Source organism: Dermacentor andersoni, chromosome 7 (genome assembly GCF_023375885.2).
Source record: "Dermacentor andersoni chromosome 7, qqDerAnde1_hic_scaffold, whole genome shotgun sequence".
NCBI classification, from domain to species: Eukaryota; Metazoa; Arthropoda; class Arachnida; order Ixodida; family Ixodidae; genus Dermacentor; species Dermacentor andersoni.
In genome coordinates this window covers 109,372,882-109,389,418 of record NC_092820.1, presented here as the reverse complement: position 1 = coordinate 109,389,418, position 16,537 = coordinate 109,372,882, and the positions used below count along the sequence as shown (strand labels likewise).

At 45.1% G+C, this 16,537-nt stretch overlaps 1 protein-coding gene across 1 annotated transcript in view; it reads right to left on the bottom strand.

Annotated features, from left to right (window-relative positions):
- The window catches only part of LOC126534633 (cell-death-related nuclease 7-like), a 52,974-nt gene that overhangs the window by 24,152 nt on the left and 12,285 nt on the right, over nt 1-16,537 (bottom strand). Inside the window, exons 3-5 of the mRNA XM_050181904.3 lie at nt 8,377-8,449; nt 4,577-4,747; nt 1,366-1,563 (exon numbers count right to left, since the gene is read on the bottom strand). Coding sequence (XP_050037861.1) covers nt 1,366-1,563; nt 4,577-4,747; nt 8,377-8,449 — 442 coding nt within the window. The remainder of the gene's footprint in view (nt 1-1,365; nt 1,564-4,576; nt 4,748-8,376; nt 8,450-16,537) is intronic.

Genomic DNA, 16,537 nt, shown 5'->3' with positions numbered 1-16,537 from the left:
GTCTATGAGGTGAAGCGCCAGAATGGAGCCCGGCTGAAGTACGCGAAGCACACGACTCTAACGCACCGGTGCGCCGCTGGTGCAAATCTCGGAGGCCACGCGATCTCAGGAGCTACGTAGAACAATGCACGCGTACTTCTTAGCTGCGCGAATTCTTGATGGCCCAGCGTGTCCTGTGGAAAGAGCGAGAAAGGAGCCTGGCTGTTGTACATGCCTTTGTTGTACATGCGTTTCAGCTGTTCGCATACTTGGATGGTAATTGTAGATGAGGTCTGACTGAATTTTCTTATCGTACGTACTCGTGGCTCATAATTTAATGCGTTACAGGTAAGAAGGTAGATATTTGATTTCTCAGAGATAATTGGTGTTCTTGTACACTGTTATTTAGTTAACGACGGGTTTGGAATATGTAGGCGTTTGGACTGTTCGATCTTTATGGCCCAGTGTCCGTCGTTTAGCGCTCAGGTTATTGCTTTAAGGCCATCTTCTCTTTAATTGTACCTCGTAAACCCCATCCACTGAATCATCTTTAACGCACTCCTTTCAGAAATTATGAGGCGCTACTTGGGAACGCATTGTGCTTAGCAGTGCTTGTGACGCATATACTGCACTGACTAATAAACCTGCGCTTTGTCACAGAGGTCTTGCAGACCTACACAGAAAACATGGGGTAGGATTTCTGATATATAAGAACTAAGCAGTTGTAAGGACGAAGCGTTACTGCGGCCGATCGGTTCCTGAAGTGAGAAAGCCAAAGTCCAACGGGTGCCCGTCGCTCTTCTTGCTCGCGCTAGCGCTGGCGCTTCGCTAGAATTGCTCGGCTGCTTTCTGCGCTGGACTCGACGTGACTGTGATTCCCGCTAATAGTCAATAAACCTCGTAGCACAATGAACATCGGTCATTTCTACAGAATAATTGCAATGAAACTCTATAACAGATGCGCATTAAAAATAACGCGTCTATGCGCCAAATTCTGCTCATATATTCATGTAGTAGTATAATCTTATCCGTACGTTAAATCACCCTCAGAGAAGTCAAATAAGTGTACGGTTGTCATAGGAGACTTGCGAAAGTGGAGGAAAGGCAGGCGGCAAAGGTGAGCTGTATGTCTTCGTATGTGGAAATAGTAAAGGAGAAATGTTGTTAGAGTTGAGTTATAGTATAATCCTGCTTAGTAGGTCTTATTTGCGCAGTGATGTTATATCGTACAGAAATGCTAGGAAAACTGAATTTTCATTCATTTTTGGCTAGTAAGCACATTGCATTTGCAAGTTTACTAGTAGCATATGCACAAGCAGTTCGTGCACATGTTCCATATACCGAAACTATTCGACAGCGCAGTATCTTCCGGGCACAGCGCATTACCTCGCAACAATCGTGGAGGCTTGGCAATGGCCAGCACAAGCCTGTGCGCACTTGTGTGCAGAAGGTCGATCCGCAAGTGACCCTTTTTGTCTCTCCTATACATCTGGTGAAGCAAATACCAGAATTCATCAAAATCGGCGGCCCACTTCGGTGCACGCGACTGGTATACATTGGCGCCTTGGACTCGAAGATGCAAAGCTGCAAAAAACAATTTCGTACAATATTTCATCAAAAGATTTCGCTGTAAAATATAGTTAGAAAGTACAAATAACTATTGAACTCATGAGATTCCCTTACGCTTTTTTTTTTTTAAATTTCCACGTACGCGAAAGACAGCAACCGAAACATGGCACTCTCTGAAGCAAGCAAAAATAGTGTTGTTTGACATTGCCTATATATTTTGTAGTTGAGTGATGTATTTCCAGTAAGCCTGGCATCTCTGTGAAAGCTTTCTCAGCAAGGTTTCTTGCCTACTTCAAGAATTACTATATTTTCTTGCCTATTCTCAGAGTGACTGAATATTTGTTTATATGTTTAGCGATTGAGTTAAAAATCGCCTCACTCACTCGCCAACGACCCATGAGACTGAGTGCGCCTGACAGGGTGGTCCTACGTAGCGTGAACGTAAGCCTGAATGAGCCCAGTCAGGTGTAAGTAAATGAACCTTGAGTTTGGCGGCATCAAAAGGAGCTGACGCAAGTGTAAGTGTCACTGAATAAAATTGATTCCAGGTAATATGAGTCAGTGTAGACAATTAGCAGTTGGAAGAATCGGCGCGTCCCAATAAACTGAAGCTTGCCGAAGTCTCAATGAATTTATATGCGTATAAATCTCACGCGATATCACGGTTCCTTAATCCAACGAACCGCCTGTGAGGGTAACTGAGCAATGGTGCAGAGTCAATCTCACTCTGTGTTCACGAAGATTGTCCGTAGCAACCATGGAGCATCCGTGAGAACATGCCAACAATGAACTCAAGTTCGATAATTTCTATTTTTCATACGTAAGGTGTCAGGTTTCACAATAAATTGTGTCAGCTTTTCTTCTATAAAATAGGAGGTCTCGTGGATGCTTGAAGTTTCTAAGCTGGTTATTATTATTATATTTTATTAGCTTTGAACACACACCAGTGTTTTCTTTTACGGTAACACACCTTTGAGCAATCGCCTGTGGCATATAGCAGAAATCTACCTATTGAGCAAGATTACTCTGCAAGGCCGACATTATTTGCGCTGGAAATTGATATCCGTAATTGACTAATTTCTAAAATTTAAGTAATTAACTAACCGTTACTTGTGCACACATATTGCACCACACGAACTGCAGCCAGGATATTGCAAGACACGCCCACTTAGAACGAATTGTAAAAGTAGGAGCAGTTGAGAGACAGTCGCAGTTAAACGTGGAGTAAACATGACGTGTTCTTCCATTTACGTTTTAAATGCTTCGATGCTTAAAACGCTGTTTTAAGCATTGAAGCTCATAAATTACTGGGACACCAATGCAATTTGTCGTAAAAATTGTGAAGACATATCTCGAAGATGGTGTCCTCCTTAAAATTTATTCTAAGTGGGTTGGATTCTAGAAGTCCCCCGCTAAAATTGGTAGATTGTAATATGTACGTTGAAGTTATTAGTTTAAAAGTTCATTAACAAGAACCTATTTATTCAAAGATTCATTTTGATTTTTCGTGCAAATCTCTTTGCGAGAGTAATCTAGCTGATGAATAATTGGCTCAGTGCGACTTGATTTTTGAAAATTCTGTTAAAGATAGCATCAAACACTTCGTATATACAATTGAGAGAGAAAAAAATGAAAGCAAGAACCAGGCTGGTGACAGCCATGGGAAAGGGCACCATCCGTGGTTACTCTTCAGAAAGAAGGAGACAGAAATAAAGAAACTGAAGATAGGTAGAAGAGAATGAAAGAGGAAAGAACGAACCAAATGACAGGTTTCAAAGGCTGCGGTAAAACAATGGAAAAGAAGAGAGTATGACACCGCCAACAAAAAAGGATGTCGCTACAGACTGCGCTGTTAAAAGAATGTTGAAAATACGAGCATCATTGTCCACGGTCTTGTCATTACAACACAAATCAAACAAGAGACAATACATAACAACAAACGGGAAGCCAAATAATTATCTTTCAGAAAAATGAGGGCACGATGATCCTGGTCCCGTGGGCATGACAACAAACTGTGCCACAGGCATTAATCGAGGGTAGTATATCACCAGCCAAGAAGAAGGTAATCCCTCTTTAGCGACGTGCGCTGCCCAAGAAAAGCAAGACACTCCAATAACAAGCGCTGCAGTGTGTCACGCGAAGTGCAAAGCGCACACAACGCACTGTCCACATGTCCTTGTCATTTCGGTGGTATTAGTGTGCTCCTTACAAATGCGTCCAGATTATTTTGTGACACAATGGAAAGTCGGCATACTAATTAACCAGTGCATTCGAAATCACTCATTTCAAGGGCGTGAATGTGAGTGTAAGTAAGAAAAGGCGTGAGTGGACGCTAGCGTGAACACAAGTAACTTTCGATGAGTGTGAGCGGGCGCTTAAATGAGTGTGGGTGAGGGTCAGTCAGGGTGAGCGAACGGTACATGCGCAACTAATACGTAGGCAGTATGTGAACGTAAGCACAGAGACGAGAGGTGCTTGTACTGGCATGCCCCGGAAAAATTTCGTAACAGTTCTCTGAAATGTCACTTACATTGGTGACATTGTACGAAGATTATTGAAAAACAGTTGCGTAAACCGCATCACCAGTGCCGCTCCCTTGGTGTTTGCTTTTATTTATTTTCTAGCAAGCAATATAGCTCAACATTTGATAAGAAGATTAATATAGTATAACAGAAAACAAACGTTTTGTCCTGGTGCCACTGTGGCTAAGTGAAAGTCTCGCTGATCTTGCATGAAAATAGGTCTAAACTGTCATTATTTGATTCCTTGCGGTCATAAAATTTCAACCACAGTGAATCAATCACTATTCTTGTGCACCTGCAAGGAGTTAACAGTATTAATCTTCCTGCATCAACTGTATACATGTCCTCCTCACTGCTACGTTTGGAAATGACGTATAATCAGCATATTTTACAAACTGCCTTCAAGCGAACGGGAAATATGCGCAAAGTATAATTATTCGACAGTGCACATAAACATTTCAGTCAGAAACAAAAGAAAAAGAAACGCAGGAAAGCCGTCACCGTACATATATTTTCGACTGCCTGCAAGGGGAACGAGATGCAGAAGAAGAGTTGACCGTTCTCTCGACCACTCTCCGGGTATTCGTATTTGTTCTTCACGTCCTCCACAAACCTCGGCACGCTGTGCTGAAGCCACACTACACCTTCGCTGCGTCCGGTACCCGCCAATAACACACCTGCATGGAAGCGGCATCCGCTCGAGTTAATCATTTGCGCCATTTGTTAGGAACGACGCAATACAACGAACAGAACAGGGCTGCACTCAGCTGTAAACAGGTAGCTAAACGACGTCACCGATGTAACTGGTTCGGCTTCAAATTATTGCATAACGTTTTATAATTTACGTGTGAAAACTTTTTGATATGCTTGTTTGTTTGCTGAACGTAATAGGTTCACGTCAATATTGCTAAGGTCGCCTGAGAAACAATGATTGCTATAGCAAATCATTAGATAGCTTTTCGAAGTTACATCGCAAAGTCTGTTACAAACTAAGTTAACAAGCACATCGTCATTCACCCACGAGCAAACAGGAACACATGTCACTCGATGACCGACGACACGCACTGGCAAAACGCGGGCGTGATAAAGACCGGCAGCAGCGGTGAGTAAATTCCCCTCCGTGCCACCTTTCGCTTCAACGCGTACTAGGGGAGCGAGATCACAGCGTGCACGATGCCGACTAGCCTTTAAACACAGTGCAAATTGCCGCCAAGATACGACGCGTGTGGCTGCGCTGAGTCGCCGCAGCTGGAAGTAGAAGGTGAGATTTGCACTAACGTGCCCCTTTCCCTCCCTCCTAGCGCGAGCACATTTTCCATGGAGGAAGGAAACTGAGGAGAGGCCCTGCCCCGTCCGCGCGCTAGGCGAAAAGTGTGGAGGAAATGACGTAGTAGGTTTCCCTCTTTTTTGCAGATTTTTTATTTCTTTGCCGTGGCGGCCACGCCTTTCGGGCCACAATGGCGGCTTTGTTTTGGTTCTGCGCGCTCACACGTGTTGCTCCGTAGGCTTCGTACCGTGGCAAAGGCGCCGTGCGGGCAGGTTTGCGTTGGTCTCCGTCTTTTGTTGCGCTGCGTCAGCTGGACCGTGCTCTCCCGGATTTTGCTGTGGCCAGGTGGGACAGGAGGAACTAATGTTCGTGAAATGAACGCGCATGCAACGCTGTACGCAATGTACTGCGCCACGGCAATGGCAACGGACGAAGGAATATCCGCGGGAAATATTGCACTCTTTGGCGGAATCATGCTAACGTGCCATCGCTGGCCGAAACCGATGCGTTTCAGAATCTGTGAAATGAACGCCTTGCAGGTCAGTGATTCCTGCTTTTCACAGCGCATATGGTGCATTTGCGGCACGTAGACGTACGTTATGAATGCATAGTTCGTGTTCGGTAGCAACTTGCTTTTGTGCATATTAAAACACATGTTGCTTAACTGTTGCTTGTTCCTCGCATTACTTGCGACAGCACGAAGTCTTTTAAGCAGAGCGCGTTCGAGGTTCATGCACAGCTGCACAGCTGTGTACCTCAATACACGTGCTGATAGGGCGTTACGCAGAATATGTGCATTTTGCTGCCCTTGGCGCCGTGCGCCTGCCAGCCGACGCTTCATCCTGGAAGATGGGAAAGAAGCAGCTGCTTTGACTTAAGGAACGAATCCTCCCTACGGCAGGCGTATCTTATCTGTGCGCGCGAGAAGCGCAGGGAAATGAAGGTTAGCGGATGCGCTGCAAGAGTGAGCAAGGCTCCACAGAACGTACGCCTGCGAACAGATCAAATGGCTGTTTCATGGTCGCACGTAGGCCGGTTCTACGCGGGTACTGTTCGGCACCGTGCGCCGTCTATCGCAAAACTTTGGTTACGTGATGCTTCACTTACCGTGGTCAGAAGGCACCTCAGGCCGCAGTCGATGAATCTAAACGCGGAGTCAGAAATGATATTCTGCCTCCTCGCCGGCGCGCTGTCGCAGTGATGCGCGGCTACCCGAGCTTTGTTCAATAAAGCACGACGATTCCTCAAACGAGAATGTGTTTGTGCTCATAAACTACAAATGGATCGCAAATGGGTCGGTGTGTCGTACGTGTCTCCAGTGCGTTCTTGCAGTGCAGTGAGAATGCGTACATTTTTTTTGTATCGCCAGACGTCTAGCTCGCAAGACCGTCGAGAGCCCCAGGAAGTCCAAGCAGAAAAAAGCGATAAAGGTGACCTTTTTTAATATCGCGCAAGAACTGGGAAACTGCCGGTACCCGCGGTTGATGAGAATAGCTCATTTGGCTGGCCTGATAAAGCATGTTTATTTTCATAAAAGCCAGTAAAGGCAGCCGATTTGACCCACGGCCCAATTTGCAAAGTTCATTATGAACTTCTTTCAACATGACTTCGGCAACGGTAATCCACTGAGACACCGCGATTACATGATTTTGTTTAGTATTGCTGCGGAGCGCGCGCGTCCGAGCAGCCCGGTTGCGCGCAGCGCGGCGTGGTTTCGCGAGAAATGTAAACAAGAGAGGAGAGCTGGCGCGAAAGGCGGAGCAACGCCACGAGCAACGCCAACTTCCGGCTTCACTTTAGCTTCACAAAGAGTGACGTCAGGGCCTCTTTCCTCCGTGACATTTCCCTACTCCTCTTGTCCTCTCCCTGTGCGCGGGTGAGAGGACAACGCGCACCCTCCTCGCCTTCGTCCCTTGCGAGCGAGAGAAGGAATCACCGCATCAAGCCACTATACTTCTCGGCTTACCCTAGCAAGTTTTCGCATGCATCTATAGCATATACGGCGAGCGGCCGCGATGTTATGGCACTTGGACTTTATACGGAACATCGCGGCTACGCCGACGTCGAAGGTGTCGCCGAAGACAACGGTGGATATTTGTGGAGTGTCCATACAATTGTTCTTACAACAAAACACATATACACAAAGCACACAAATCAGTAAAAACTAGCAGTCTGACAGGGGCCATCTATTGTTACTCGCCATTATGTAACTTCATCAGTGAACAGTACTAGGCTGCTCGGAACTCGGTTGGCTACATCAACGCATCATGTTCTCTACTTTAGTCACCTGCTCGCACAGGTTTTGCAGAATGTTTATTTCGGATTCACATGTCCACACTGCACCAAATTGAACAAAGTCACTTTCTATGTGTGGTCAGAGCTTAAAGTTAAGTATTTTTTGTCAACTAATATGGAAAGCGGCTCATGGTATCAGCTGAATAAACTGAGGAAAACCCGTACCATTTGAACAAGCTTTGCGAGACACGGCTTGACTAGGGCGGCGTCATGACAACGAAATCACAACGCAATGACTGAAGCGTCAAGACGGCGGAACGATTACGACTTCATAAAAACGAAGGAAGAGATTGCAATAAACTGAAGTCAATGGAATGACGACAGAATACCTACGATGACGTACTTATACGGTAGAGCTAATTATCGCGCTTTAGCGCATCACCTGCCACCTCAGATTCCGGTGTCCCATTGCACTATGTCCGGCACGGCCATTCGTGCAAGGGTAGCAGCCAGCACCCACGATGTCGGCGGAAGAGGCAAATAAAGCTTGGCTTCATTATTAATAATAATAATAATTACAAGATTTAATATAGTGCATTATAGCACCTAAGAACAGCTATGCAGTCTTTGTTCATTAGCAACACAAACATAATGTCAAAGGCGTTTAAGTGGCTTAGTCGTCGAATGGAAAGCATTCTAATAGGTCACTAAATGCGAACTTACAACGAAGAAAGAAAGAACGTGCCAGACTAGCATTCACCGCTTGTTCCGGGTGCAACGTCACACATTCAACGTCATACGAACCCTTTGTGTGCCCTCCTCTTGAGCCGCCGAAGCCTTGAGGAGGCTGGTCGTTGTAAGCCAGAAAGGCAACGTTCTGTGAAAGAAACATACATTAGTTATGCACTGAATGTTTAGGAAAATGAGTCAGGCTTATGTACTGTGAAGTGTGGTAACGTCACGTTCTAACATCTATTTTTTCTAAATCATCGCCTTGTCCGAACTTAATCAATTTTCAAGGCTAAATTGGCACTTTAACCTTAAATATACATAAAGCGGTGTCCCAAAACAATGTGAGAAGAATGGTCTGATGATACAAATACTACATGGTTTGATTGATAGATATATGGGGTTTTATTGCACAAGGGCCATACACATGGTGATGATTTTCAACGAATCGTTTATAAAATCGAGAATTGTACTTTGAATGGTGGATGTGGTATGGCTGTAGATAGGCCTAAAATCACTCGCTTTAAATTGCGTAAAATACATAAGTATTAAAACAATGACAATGATCAGGGATGTGAGCTATGACCATAAATGTTTTGTTACGTAGGGAGGATGTAATAAAACGTGTAGGTGAACGTAGACCCACTGCCTCGTCAGGGCCTTTAATACAAGGACCTGGAGATACGTGCTCTACTAGATGTACCTAAGAGCCCGTACTACGTAACTTTTGGACTGATAATGTGCAGTGTAAAGAGTCATTAAAAATATTTAAAGCAGATTCGTTGCAGAATAATGTGTTTGCGGCAAGAAACTGTACTGGATGTAATGAGATACGCTGTCGACAAGCTAAAAGAAAGTGCTTTTGCCTCTCGATTTCTGTTTTGCGACACTCCACAAGGGCTTGGATGACGGTCAATTTTTCACCACATCTACTATATGTGGGAGTTTCATCACCAGTCAGCAAGAAGTTTGTTCCGCATGTTTCGCCTATTACTAATCTGCAGAATCGGACACCAGCTTCTCGTGATATTATTATTGATGGGGAAGTGCTTAACTATGGCTTAATCAGATGAAGTTTATTCGAGTTTCGGGCGTAACACAAGCGTTGCCAATAGCCTCTTATTTTGATCCGAATGAAAGGTTTCAAATCTATGGGGGGACAGCTATGGAAATGTTGAAATATTTTGTTGGTGTGGATGTGGCGATTTCGCCGGCGAGCACATTACCCTTGATCCCTCTGTGCCTGGGCACCCAGCACATTATAACACGTTGATCGCATGCATAAAAAGCGCACAAGGGTATCAAGATCAATAATTACACAATTTTTATGCTTTTGTCGCGATACTAAAGTCTTGCCAGTGCTTAGAGAGTCAGCGAATATAATTGCCTTTCTTAGTTTTAATTGTATGATGTGTTTCACAGCCGATAATAGTGCAGAGGCTGCAGCCGCTAAGATACTTGTTTGCGCACGCAGAATGCCAGACTCCAAAAAGGACAGACCAGCTGCTGCATAAGACATGCCACTTTGTGACTTTGAAGAATCGGTGTGAAACCCCGGGCAGCAGCACCTCGACCGAAGTACAAGGAAGTGTATTCGAATGTGCATTTCAGGAGCACGTTTACTGACTTCAACAAATGGCATGTCACATTCCAGAAGCTGCCACTTTCACGGCGGTGACAGCTTCACTGGAAGCAGTAGATGGTGTTCTAGAAGTGGGGCACACATTTCTTCACTGAGATTCCTAACAAACACTCTGTAGGGTTCTCTGGTTGTGGGACGATTATTAAAAAGTATGGCATAGGACAAATCGTTTACACTTGTGTAACAAGGATGTTCTGGATTCTAGTTTACTTTCAGATATGTGAAGATAGAATATAACATCTGTAAACGGAGTGACGACTCGTTTGATTCTACGTAGAGGCGATCTACAGGGCTTGCCCTGAAAGTATCGCTCGCTAGGCGGATACCCAGGTAGTGCACAACGTCTAAGATAATTTGCGCGCTTGGCGTTGCAGAATGATATATTATAACACCACAGTCAAGGCGAGAGCAGACAAGAATCCTGCACAAGTTCAGAAGGCATTTTCAAGTCCTTGCGCATTATAGACGACGCGCCTTGTGGAACTGCTGAACTGCTTTCACGATTCCTTCTCGTCTGCATCCAGAGTCGGTCAGGCGCCACTGACGAAGCACCGGATTATTACGGTGGAGGCAGCGAGACCAATCCGACAAAACCCGTACAGTGTAGCACCAAAAGAACGCGAAGGGATCCAAGAGCAAGTGAAGAAAATGCTCGACGACGACGTTATCCAACCATCGAAAAGCCCCTGGGCATCGCCGGCAGTGATGGTCAAAAAGAAAGACGGCAGTCTACGTTTATTGTGCGTCGACTACCGTAAGCTGAACCGGGTAACAAAGAAAAACGTATAGCCATTACCGCGTACCGACGGTTCTCTCGACAGGCTGAGGCATTCCCGCTACTTTTCGTCGATGGACCTAAACAGTGGCTATTGGCAAATCGAGGTCGACGTGAGAGACAAAGAAAAGACTGCTTTCGTAATGACTGATGGGCTTTATGAATTCAAGGTCCTACCTTTCGGTTTATGCTCAGCTGCACGAAATTTTCAGCGACTCATGGATACCGTTCTATAAGGCTTGAAGTGGCAGACATGCGTAGTATCCTTCGACGACGTCATGGTTTTTTCGGCACTGTTCGAAGAACACTGGTGGTTTTACAAAGGATACGGTACGCGGGCCTAACACTGAAAGCAGAAAAGTATCACTTTGGTTTCATGGAACCCCAGTTCTTAGGTCATGTTGTGAGTCATCAAGGCGTCCATCCTGACTCCGAGAAGGTCACGGCCGTGGCAAAATTTCCAGCGCCAGAGACAAGAAGGCAGTGAGGAGTTTCCTAGGTCTCTGGGCGTATTACCGAAGATTTATTGCGAATTTTTTATATATAGCTTCGTCGTTAACGCGCCTTACAACCGAAGACGTTGCCTCCCTAGCGGGCGAAGAAGAACTAGCAGCGTTTAAAAATCTCCGACAGGGCCTGCAAACGCCTCCTGTACTGGCTCACTTTGACACGGACGCTCCCACAATGATTCATCCCAGGTAGCACACAAAGTCTTGAAAACGTCGTATTAAGGGATTCAACGTCTGAAACGGATTTTTGACCAAAATCGACGCATCAAAGACGTTCCAAACAAGATAGCTTAAAAACGAGGGGTGAATACGTTTTGATAACGTTAGAAGCCAGGCAGCTTAAAAACGAGGGGTGAATACGTTTTGAAAACGACTCAAGGCGCCAGCGCCACGCCACGGCGCGTCAGCCTCTTTGCGGCTTCTACAATATTGAACAACCCATCAACGCGATCCAACCTTGCGCAAGGTGGCGATACCGTCGTCAAATCATGTGACCAAGGTGGCCACGTGATGCCCGGCAGCCGGGCGAGCCGGGCATAGTCGCGCCGTCATGGCGGCCTCGCGTCATCGCACTCGCATTGCGCTGTGGTGTGTTTGCGGCTGTTCTGAATGTGCTGCCGCTGCCCTTTGCTATGTAAGTGTTGCAGTGTTTTGCTGTCAAGAAAACGATATTCTGTGTTCAGTTTGGGTTGTGCGATATGTTGTGTGGTTTTAATTTGGAAATCAGTAGTGTTTTCAATTGTTATGTGACCAAGGCGGCCACGTTATTCGTGAAGCCGGGCATAGTTGCGTTATCGCACTCGCATGGCACTATGGTCTGTTTGCGACTGTTCTGAATGTGCTGCCGCTGCCCTTTGTCATGTAAGTGTTGCAGTGCTTTGCTGTCAAGAAAACGACATTCTGTGATTAGTTTGGGTTGTGCGATCTGTTTGAGCCGGGCATAATAGCGTTATCGCACTTGCATTGCGCTGTGGTATGATAGCGGCTGTTCTGAATGTGCTGCCGCTGCCCTTTGTCATGTAAGTGTTGCAGGGTTTTGCCGTCAAGAAAACGACGTTCTGTGATTAGTTTGGGTTGTGCGATCTGTTTGTGTAGTTTAACTTGGAAATCAGTAGTGTTTTCAATTGGAGGGCGCGGAGTGGGCGGCACTAATCAGCTCTTCAAGTTCATTGTCATGTTATGTGAGGCGCCTTTTCACTGACGCTGTAATTAAGGCGTTAAGGACAGTATAAGGACGAAAGTTAGAGGGACGAAATCGTGCCTGTGTGTCCCTAGCGTCGGGATCGGCCGCTATGCGTGATCCTAACAAGAAAGCATTTTGCAGAATGCGAAGAAAGGCGGCAAAATTTCTGTCTGTGCGCACCTTGCCGATCTCCGCAATAGAGCCGTCATCATGGTATTTTAGTCTCCCCTTTAGCAAGAGTGTTGCAGACAAGGGAACTGGTTCAAACAGGCTTTTCTTTTAATGATTCAGTACTAGTGCGGTATCCCAAAAGGTGAGGTCAAGTGCTCGCCCTATTTTCTTCCCTCGCGCTACAGCGCACTGTCAGAATTTTGCGTGCACCATACCGTGCTTTTATCGTTTGCGCTTCAGGTTCTCGATTGTGTTTTCGCCCCCTTTACCCACGTGATGGGTATTTCATGGTATTACCGGGTACCACATGTGTCCATATATTGTGTCCAATATATGAAACGGCCAAATTCGATTTTATTTGACGCCTCAAATGGTAGTAATGTATTCAGTCCCTTGTAGCTTTGTGCTTGTTATCAATTTTACTATTTGGCGAATGGATACAGCATGTACGCTGCATAACTCGCTTGTGGATACTGCATACGTGAGTCGAGTATGCCCTTGGTATAAAATAACTTGTATGCTTTAGGTAGTACGATTGTTTGCAGCTTGGGACATGTGTCGGAATGTACGCTGTGCGCCCTTCGCGCTTTACGGCGGCCTGCCGAGTTCGTGCGGGTGCCATGTGTGCGCATGGAGTTCGCAAAGCGCTCTCGCAGTTTTATATATATATATATATATATATATATATATATATATATATATATATATATATATATATATATATATATATATATATATATATATATATATATATATATATATGTATATATATACATGTGTTCTGTTCGCGCGCTTCGCACAACAGGGCATGTCGCAGTTCTTTGTCCTTGTGAAACACATTTTCCTAGCGTACGTCTGTGCATTATTTGATACCGGTTTCACACGGGGCTCTTTTAGCCGCTATCCAGTCCGTTACAAATCGAATTTCTCGGTCGTGATTGGCTCCTCTGCGCAACCTACGAGAGTGAGCCAGTCGCATCGATAATTTCGATCCGGATCGGGCTTGATCGCGATCGAGAGTGGTCGTGTGACACCGGTTTTACACATGGCTTCCACATAGGGAACACTTTAAGTTCAATGCTACTGAGTGAAGAGCAAGTGCATATATATGCCATTGGTGGTATGTGGGCAAGTCTCTCTGGTGAAGCCAATACTTGTGCATTCAGTACATTTCAATTACCAGCGTAGTGCATCAATGTGTCTACTTCGACAAAATGGAGCACCAGTGCAGATATCTGAGCATACCTGTCCAGGGCAGCAAGTGTGTCTACATTGAAACCACTACCAGCATGTGCGGCAGTTCTATTTCCAGCAGCGGGACTGCACAATAATCAGTAGGGTGCTCTCAAGCTGTTTATCTATGAAGCTCTGCCTGGACTGTGTGCCAAATATTTTTTATTTTTGGACGTGAAAGTGGGGGTGAATTGGTAAACATCAGTGGAACTGTGCCTGGACTTTGTGGCAAATGTTTTTGGATGTGAAAGTGTGAGTGAACTGGCAAAGAATTTGCTCTGGGCTACATGTGTTAAACGTTTTGCTCATTCAGAGTGCTTTTTTTTTTACTTTAGGAGACTGGAGATGTGCGCAAAGTGTGACATGTCAGTGTGCTAATTAATGTATTTGCTGGTTTGCAAATTATTCGTTGCAACTTTGTTTTTGCCAGAGAGGTACAACTTTCCCTCTTGTAAAGGGCTTTTTCGATAAAACACTTACTATTTATTATGACCATTGCTTCCTTTGTTACACAAATGCAGCTTCCAGTGCATTCCAGTTTATTTCCATGTTTATGTAAGTTTTCTGATACGAGGCTTGCATATTCATTTCTCACGTTGTGGAGTGGCAAGATGCAGCATTATTGTCTCATAGTTCGCTGTACTACAGTAGTGTTCACTTGTTACACTGAATCCCCCGTTTAAGTATTCTGTACTAATTTCACTTTATTGCTTTTTTGTTGTATGGTTATTTTTTCTCGCCATTACCTTTTTTGATATATCCTAAAGGCAATATTTCCAATTTTGCATTGTTCCTATTTTTTTTATTTCTGTCACAGGATTGTTTTATGATGGTATGCGGTGGTATTTCTTTTTGTGCTCTTTTCAAGCTTCTAGCTGATTGGTAGGTAACATTGCTTGGAGGCAGTTACCATCCGATTCATACTCTTGCATTTTTCAGTCTACTTCTTCCATTCGCTCCGATGTCACTTCTGCATAACTCTAGTCCATCTAATAGCACGTGCACTTTACTATGATAAAATAGACACTTTAGTACACTCCAGGTTTTTCTGTTCATTTTTGTATGTGTACTTGGAATTTTGTTTATGTGCTAATGAATGTTCACTTTCGAGTTCATTACGAATCCTTTCTGCGACTTTTGTCATTGTTGATGTACTTTTACTTCTATTTGCATTTCTCACACAGTTTGTTCGAACCTTGCATAAGCATTACATTTTAATAAAGTGTTTTTGCTTTGTCACAATGTTCTCATTTCATGCACTCTTGGCACGAAAGGCTTGGTCTGGCCACCTGCCAAGACGTGGCCATTTGTTCTTTGCAGGATGTCATTCCCATTGTGGTTGTAAGCATCGTAGCTTACTAAAGGCGGTATTAAGGATTTATTATTCCTAACAGGCTCATTGTCGTGCTACTTGGTAGAGGATGCGCCGGCCATGCGGGGAACAGTGCTTGGCACTGCGCCGTGGCTCTTACAGTCAACACCGACGCTTCTACTCATCTGGGGCGCGATTGGAGATCGTTGTTCGAAACGCCCGATCAGTTTCACCTCACGCGATTGGCCTAGGCCGTGCCAACGGGTGCGGCTGACGACGTCTGCGCGGCATAGGCCAGTCGCGTGAGGCGAAACTAAACGCGTGTTTTGAACAACGATGTCTGATCGCGCCCGTCACCCGCGAAAATTAGCTTCAGATGATCGTAAACCTTTCAAGACCGCTTCTAGACCAGCTTTTTGATAACGTCCTAAAAACGTTTAGAAATTGGTTACGAATAGTTCTGGCAAAGGGATTACTTGTGTCTTTCCCAATCCTATTTCTAGACCAGCTTTTCGAATACGTCTTGCAGACCTGTTCTAGATCGTCTCAAGAAAGTAATTAAGCCGGACATTAGCAGAGATATACGACGTTTTCCCGCCGAACTTCTCTCATTCGTGTCTTCTTTAACCCGTTTTTATCGTCTTGGATAAACGCTACGAAAACGTTACGTATCTCTTTTGTGCTACCTGGGTAGCAACGAAGGTCTAGGCGCTGTGCTCGTGCAGTGGCAAGACTCAGCCGAGAGAGTCATTGCATACGCAAGCAGGACGCCCTCACATACTGAATCTAATACTTCAACCACAGAAAAGGAATGTTTTGTGGTGGTATGGGCAGTTATGAAGTTTCGCCCATATCTCTATCGCCGTTCTTTCACTGTTGCCAGCGATCATCATTCTTTACTAGCTGACGAACGCAAAATTGCAGGGCGATTGTCCACTCGAGGCACTTTGGATGTATTCGCGGGCTTCTTTCATACTTAGAAAAACACTTCTATTTAGCACGCATTAAGCAGCAGAAAGCTGTATCGGGAGTTTTCCATTTACCTTGGTTACCTTGGTTCTGTCCAGCTATGTGACATTCGCATATTTTTAATCTCTGGCTCAAATTAGCCGAGACACCCGATATACGCCACAGCATCATCTATATTGTCTGCGCTGGACGCATGACAGAAGACGAAGAAATGGGCTAGGGGAAAAGTGAGAAGGAAGAAGTTGAAATAAAATGTCGGACGACACCCGTCTCACTTAGATTAAGCCATTTCTGTTGCCGTTCTAGTTAGGAACGTTACGTTTTGGCGCAGCCGACACTTTTCGAAGACCAGCCATGCGGGTGACGTTTTTCGTCGACCAGGCGTCATCGGAGTCTGTTGTGTTCACCCGATACCAAGTGCACGGTGAGCCAGCGACGAACC